The following is a 7,500-nucleotide window of genomic DNA, read 5'->3' as shown; positions in this document are numbered from 1 at the left end:
AAGTGGAAAACAGCTAAACATGAGAGGTTTTTGGACAAAGTTTGTGTTTTTTCCATTGTTTAAGCACTGCTTCCAGCCAAGAGTGATACCATATATGCCCCATAGCTGCAGAAAAGGCTAACATTGTTATCTTTTTACAAAAACCAGCTGAACATGAGGTTTTTGGACCAATTTTGTGTTCTCCATTCTTTAAGCACCGGTTCGAGCACCGTTTAAGCACCAGCACCGTTTCAAAAGTACCGGTTTGGTACCGGTATTGGATAAAACCTAAATGATACCCATCCCTAGTCATCCTCTGGCCCTGACCTACCTTTCATGGTCCAGCACATTTCTGAGTTAACTCACTTTAACTCTCAAAGTGCTGATAATGTAGAGATAAAAAAATGATTTTAAAAACTGAGAATCTTTATTCTGTTCATTACCAACACACACCACCTGCAGGTCCCTGTTGTCTTTACAGTAATCGGGGTCAGACTGGCACAAATGCTTCCAGGATTGAGTTTTTCCAGACAGTCTTGGTTAAATGTTGAACGGATTAAAGGGGGTTTGGAATCCCAGGCTCACACTTTAATACAGGAGCAGCTGAAAGGAGCTTCTTGTTAGCCAGGTATACCTGTGACAGCTCAAAATGACCCACAGACAGTCTCAGAAACATGAAGGCAGAGCAGAGCACACCTGAAACAAACAAAAAACACCGTGGACCTCTGTACCTGTGATGGAGCCAGAGCACAACATTTATATAAAAGAGACACTTTTGTGATGGACAGTGTTACACACACACACAATCATTGTTTTCATCACTACACTGCCTGTCTGTTCTCTTGGGATGCTGCTGCGCTGCAAACACAACTTCAGCCTCACAGTAAAGTACATGATTTAAGCAGCTCAGTCAGCCTGTCACAGCTACATGACAGCATCTCTGTGTGCGTGTGTGTGTGTGAAGCTCTCACCTGGGTTGCAGTCAGTGAGCAGGGAGCAGATGGACAGTAGGACCTTGGAGATGGTGAGGGCGGGACTCCAGTTGTCCTTCAGGATGTCCAGACAGATCACGCCCTGACTGTTGATGTTGCAGTGGTAGATCCTCGTACGGAACGTCACCTGATTGGTTAAGAAACAGTTTCATTTGATGCTGCATCCTGTTGATCCTGACCTCTGAGCCAATGACATGTTTTAAAAAAGGCTTATTTTAGGTTTCGTTTAACTATCAACAACATGTAAGGTGATCAAACAAACAAGTGTTTTTTATATTTTGGGACTGTGGTGGACTCGAGTCCACCACAAAAAGTCTAGGAGAGGACGGCCGCTCTATTTCTGTTCCCTTCACAATAACTAAGAACAAACAGGCCCAATAAACCAGGCCTATGATAAGAGACTTGCAGTGTTTTCCTGCAGCTCCGTCTGTTAGCACATGCCTCCTGACATTTAGGACGTGACAGGTTCAATCAATGAAACACTTGTCAGTTAGATTAAACGAGCAGCACAGGCTGACAGCGCTCTTCATATCCTGCCTGTGTGCCTGCATCAACACTGAAGACATTCCATAGCTCAGCACAAAGAGCCCTGCATCATTAAGCGGTGACCTTTGACCTCTGTGTGTCTTTAGAAACGAGGCTGATGAGCTGTAGCTTGCCCCCGTTCATGTCACCCTTCCTCCGTTCAGAGAGACAAACCCTCCTCCTATTATGAAGATCAACAGATTGATTTATCTGTCACTGTTTCACGTCAGCAGTGCTGCAGCGCCACACTGGAAACATCTGAGAGGACTTCACTGATACACTATAAATATACATTGTGTTATCTTGCACAGCATGGGTGTTAAAAAACTTGAAATGTTATCATTACACATGCTCTGGCTAAGCAGTGTGAGTGCTGTCAGGCATTTGAGTGTGAGCGAGCTATGTGAGGGCTGACTCTTGTCATCTGCGGTGCTGTTTCCAAACCAGGAAGAGATGCGGAAGCTGAGATTATTTTCAGCGGCACTTCTGTAAAATCTGCTCATAGCTGGGACGGGAGGTCCACCTCCATCAGCCAGGTGACGGAGAGGTGGGTTAGCTCGTCTGTCTGAACTCCCGAGAACTTGTGCCGTGAATCCTTTCTGTCAGAGAGCTGCAGGTATAGTCCGTCGGTTATAGTGTCAGCTGCTCCTTTGCTGTAAGCGCACTCGTTGTGGTCGGCTGTAAGACCAGCACCTGTGCGTGACGTGACTGGTGATGTCACATGTCAGTAATGTGAGCAGAAGGGGCGCGGTGTGTTCTAGCAACGTTATTTGTCCCGAGTGCACGTGTCAGGCAGCCCAGCAGGGAACATGTCACGCTGGACGCTGAAGTCGATGAGCAGCACTCTGGCTGAAGCCTTCTGGTTTCTCTACGTGAGTCAGAGACACAGGGTGGAAACCTCGGCTGAATGGTTTGTTCTGTACGGCAGCGGGCCCAGCTTGGTTGGGAAGCGTGAGCTGATGTGAAGCCTCTCAAAGCATTTCATGATACAGCAGCTGGCACTCTGCTTTGGCTGAGGGTCCATGAAGATATCTGTCAGCTGTTCTTCACAGTGTGTTGGCACGCAGCCTGGGATGAGATCTGGACCCATGTTGCAGAAACCTCCTCATGCTGTCTGCAGTCACAGCCAATAGCTGGCAGGCTGGAGGCAGTGATAGTTGTTTGCAACCTCAAACATGTCCACTGTTCAGTGCCTGAAGTCTTTGCCATAAATGCCTCATGTCCTTGGTGCATTCATTGGACAACTGTTTTTAGCTTGTTCTTCAGTGTCACCAGCTCTGAATGCAGCGTCACAAATCCTCAGCAAGAAGCCGACCTCCCGTTAGCCGAGGTTTATTTCTGGAACGCAGCCTGACAGATTTAGCAAATCGGTGCATTTGTTTATAAATCCCATCATGAATATTCCTCTAGGTCTGTCGTCTCTTTGAAACGCTCCACTGTGCGCACTCAAAGCAGCCCTGTACACACTGAAGCCTCCTGTGGCTGCACGCTGATGCAGTCCTTGGTGGCTCTCATCTTCCTCCGAGCCTGAAAGCTGGGTAAGGGAGGAGAGGGAGCTGCAGTGTATGTGTTTTTTCTGTTTGAATGTACATTAGCCCGTGTACGAGTCCCTCTTGTTGTGCATGTAACAAATGGAAGTGAGGTAAAAAAAAGACCTGGGGCTGTAGCTCAGGTGGTGTTTGATCCCTGGCTCCTCCAGTCTGCACGCATAATATCCTTGGACACTAACCCTGAGCTGCTCTCCAAGGATCGATCGCATGCATAGGAAAAAGTTCTCGTATGCGCCGAGTTGTATAAAATGCTTTGAGTGCTCAGGTAGAGTAGATAAGCACTATATAAGAACCAGTCCATTTACCATTTAGCCAACAGGCCCGAGGAACCTGCCAGTCAGCCGAGGTCAGCCCTTAACCTGCCTTGATGCCTTCTTGCTTCCCTTGTTTACGTCTCCTTCACTCATTCATGCTCGCACATTTTTCTGTGTGAGCTACATTCTGATGGATGTGGTCAGAGAGCAGCTTGGGGTTCGTATCTTGCCCAGCGATATTATGCATGCAGACTGGAAATGAAATCCCAGAAAATGAGATTTATATCACGCAGAGGAAGATCAAGTGTATAGAGAAGTTTAGTTCAAAGCCACGAGTTACTGCAGGGCACAGTGCTGGGGGAATCTCACCTCAGCCGTCACTCAACCAGTTCTGAGCTCGGACCAACGTACAAATACTGATGCAGCATCCCTGCAATGCTCAGCCTCTAAAGTATCAGTGTCAGCTCAACCTAACATTAGTGAGTGATCCAGGGCAGTGAGCAGCTGTCACATGGCTCGCTGTACGTTGGATGGCAAAGATCACGACCACGATGGAAAAACAAGGCGGCAGGAGGCCAAGAGTTAGGATGGGCTCTGTGTGAGGACCCACACAGCTGACACTGAACAGGAGATCATATATCGAGGCCTGGTCACATGATTCCCAATAACTTTGAGCTGCTGTAAATTTCAAAACCACAAAAACAAAAAGTGATACACACTGGACAGATGGAGCATCAACATCTGATTACACTCCTGGTAGGCGAGGTTCGGGATGGTCTGAATGATTCCCAGGCTGCTCTTAACTTCACCACTGCAGTCACACTCGTGACTTTCTATATCACATAATCATACGAGACATACAGAAATATGAGAGATAGTTTACATAAAGTCTATCCATGTATCACAACGGTGGGAACGCCACCAATCATTTCTACCATGTGACGCCGTGCCGTCCTTGCACAGTGCACACACAGCTCACCTGCGCTGTGCAACACTACAGATACTTTCTCCAGTGCTGCTCCTCATGACTAAGATACTGATACTGCAAATGCAGCAGCCTACTTTATTGTAAACGACAGTAAGCCAAGAAGAGCAGCTGAAAATATCAGATTTAAGCAGCTGATTAAAGTCACTGACGCTTCCTCCCTGTTCTGTCTGCATGAGCACAGGGCTGCAAGCGGCTCAGTGTTGAGGATGCAGAGTTTTGCATACTGGAACAAGTCAGAGATATAGACCCAACAACAAGGAAATTAAAGAGCAAGAATTCAGAACTTGTAACAAAGTAAACAGACTTTGTTACTTATGGTTGTCTGTAATGGCCTCGTAACACAAAGCAGATGAAAGAAAATAAAACAAACAAGCTCAACACATTTTTCACAGATTTGTGAAATTCCACTAAAAATATGACTCTGAGCGTTCCTGTGAGTTTGATACATGTGAGTTTGATACATGTGAGTTTGATACATGTGAGTTTGATACATGTGAGTACACCTTTAGCAAAGGTTTGCTAAAAACATGCTGTGAATATTTAGTTGAATCACAACATTTGGTCAAGAACACCCTCAGTGCAAAACATCATATATGCATATTTGCTAACACACAGTTTTGGACCGCTCCTGTCAGTGGCACATGTGCACAGACACTAAACGACCCGCTGTAAAGCATTAAACATGGCACAGATAGTTTCCTGCCTTATCGTTTAAGCACATAAATAGCAGTTAGATATTACTTAATGAGTATTCCTAGACTCTACTGGAGGGTGGCCGAATGCAGCTGAATGCCAGGGCATGCAGGACAGGACAAGGCGATCAGAAGCACCTCATTGCTTTGATACAAACTGGCAGTTTGATTTGAACATGCAAATGCTGCAAAAAGTTTAGATCTCTGTTCCAGGGTTTTGCCTGTTTCTGAGGGCTCAGTCTCCTCCTCAGCCTGCATGAACGCACAACGTCCTACAGCAGTTTTACAGCAGAAGGACACACACGGTGGGGGAAAGCAGCACATCTTGTGGCCGTCTCAGAGGCTGCACAAACCGTAAAGCCGGGTTTCCACCACAAAAGTTGGTGATAAAGACCGAGCCCTGCTGCAGAGTTTAAGGGAACCCGACCTGCAGAGAATATCATTTCACAGCTGTGTGGCTGCTTCAAACGTTAGATCCACTCCTGATGGTGTGAGGAAGGACACAGAACCAGAGTGAGAAGTGGGTTTGAGATTAGAGATCAGATTTCAAACGTGTGGATTAGGGCTGCCACGATTAGTCGACTATCAAAATCGTCGACGACTGATTTAATAGTTGACGTGTCGTTTGAAGCTTTGTAAGATCCTGAAAGACGCAGGAATCAGTAGCAGGATTTAAGAGTGTAATAACGGACTGAAACAGAAGATGGCAGCACTGCATGTACAAGGATGCCAGCTGCCGTTAAACCCCGAAGAAGAAGAAGCTGTGTCCCAGAATTCATAGCGCGGCCCAGCTCAGTTTCCAACAATGGCGGCAGCTAGTTAGTTTTAATATTACTCTTATTATTCTTTCTGGGTCACAAAATAAACGTTTAACATATTTTCAGGCGGGAATGTAGCTGTGTAAACCTCAAATATCTGCTCAGTTTATCAGGACACCACATACTTTCAAAAGCACTCCGACGTTTTCGGAGACGTCTGTTACCCACTGAATGTCAGATGCTGCTGGTGCAATAAGCTGTACCTGTACGTCCAATGGATGATGCTCTGATTAGTCGACTATCAAAATAATCGTTTGTGGCAGCCCTAGTGTGGGTGCTTGGTTACAAAAACAACACTATGTCCCTGATGCTTAAGCCACTGTGACACGGCGCACCCATGACCAGCTACACTTTCACCAACGTGTCACTGAACTGTTGGTCAGTGCTCGTTGAGAACATCCCAGTGGATGCTGCGTCTGTTCACTGGGAAAAAAACCCAAACTTGGAACCAGTTCAGCTTTTGTTGTGAGAGAAAAATCACTTTGAGCACTGATGGTGTGAGCACAGTGTTAGGCAGAGGGTCAAATAGAGGAGAGGAAGATTTCAACAGCAGCCCTGTTGGCTCATGACAGAGGGAGCTACACTTGGAGCTCTGCTACAGACAAACCTGTGCAGGAACAATAAGGACTAGACTTCCTGCACCATGGTCCGTCTATTCTTTCCAGCATGGTTTCAGTTTGCTTCAGCTCACAGCTGTTGGTTTATGCACAGCTCTCTTTAGGTCCTGTTGTGAAACCTTGATTCTGCTGTAGGGTTTCTTGGCACCATTGTCCTGCTGCTGTGTGACGCATTTTAGGTCAAACCTTTGTATTTAGACGTCTGACTTCATACAGTGACTTCAGAGTGCCCAACACCCAAACAACCCCACATCGCCACCACGTTCCCCACCATGTTTGACAGTGAGGCTAATATGCCACGTCTGCTTTGTGGCACTGTGAGTTGGAGCATCTCAGCTGTGGTCTTGTGGTCCACAAGGCAACTCTTTTCTTTCTTTCTTTATAAATAGAAGAGAAGCTTTGCCCTAACAATCCTTTCGAAACAGCCAGTTACGTCTGAGCGCTGCATGGTTTGAGGGTAAGTTTCCTGGGACGCCCACTCCTGTGGCATTAACACACTCCTACATGCTGCAGACGACAAACTGCCAAAGAGGTGGTCACACTCACTAATGATCTAATCCAGTGTGTTTGATTAGCAGCACCAAGCTGCTGCTGACTGAATACTTCTGGCATCGGTGAACACGCTAACCACACCTGCACACTCGGATATGTGACTCCTGGTATGTTGCAGTTTTCCTGAAAGCTGCACAGCACGAACTCTGAAGTTTACAACGTTGTTCTTGATGTTTCCTCTGTGACCGTTGTAAGTGCCAGTTTGTGCGTTTGTATCACAGCCTGTCTGACTGTGTCTGCTGTGTCAGTGGTGTGGTTAATCTGCTGTTTTGTTCCCCTCTCTTATCTGATTTCATTGGCACTGTGGGGAAATTGTACACCGTACATCAGTTTGGGTTCAGTTATTATTAACTGACAGTACTGGCTTAGTAAAACTGTTAAAGAGCTAAATGAAGATCTAAAGAGGAGATGATCTGAGAAACCAAGAACAGAACATGTGAAATCCCACCGATGAACGTAGTTTGTAATGAAAACTGACTGTTAATACAATAAATAAAAGAAGCTGTCAGCGAGTACTTGTAGTAATCCTAAAG

The 7,500-nt window shown here is 46.1% G+C and overlaps 1 protein-coding gene across 2 annotated transcripts in view; it reads right to left on the bottom strand.

The window, feature by feature from the left end:
* The window catches only part of LOC309698873 (ubiquitin-conjugating enzyme E2 E2-like), a 64,409-nt gene that overhangs the window by 6,349 nt on the left and 50,560 nt on the right, over positions 1–7,500 (bottom strand). The window contains exons 5-6 of one of the 2 annotated variants that reach the window (XM_082521623.1): positions 951–1,098; positions 457–675 (exon numbers count right to left, since the gene is read on the bottom strand). In XM_082521623.1, coding sequence (XP_082377749.1) covers positions 536–675; positions 951–1,098 — 288 coding nt within the window. In that variant the 3' untranslated portion in view covers positions 457–535. Of the gene's footprint in view, positions 1–456; positions 676–950; positions 1,099–7,500 lie in introns of those variants that run through there. The other variant, XM_082521624.1, reaches the window with a different exon arrangement.

Source organism: Aulonocara stuartgranti (assembly GCF_965226115.1).
Source record: "Aulonocara stuartgranti genome assembly, chromosome: 22".
Taxonomy (NCBI): domain Eukaryota; kingdom Metazoa; phylum Chordata; class Actinopteri; order Cichliformes; family Cichlidae; genus Aulonocara; species Aulonocara stuartgranti.
Note: the sequence above shows the minus strand (reverse complement) of the source record. Positions and strands in the feature narration are given on the sequence as shown.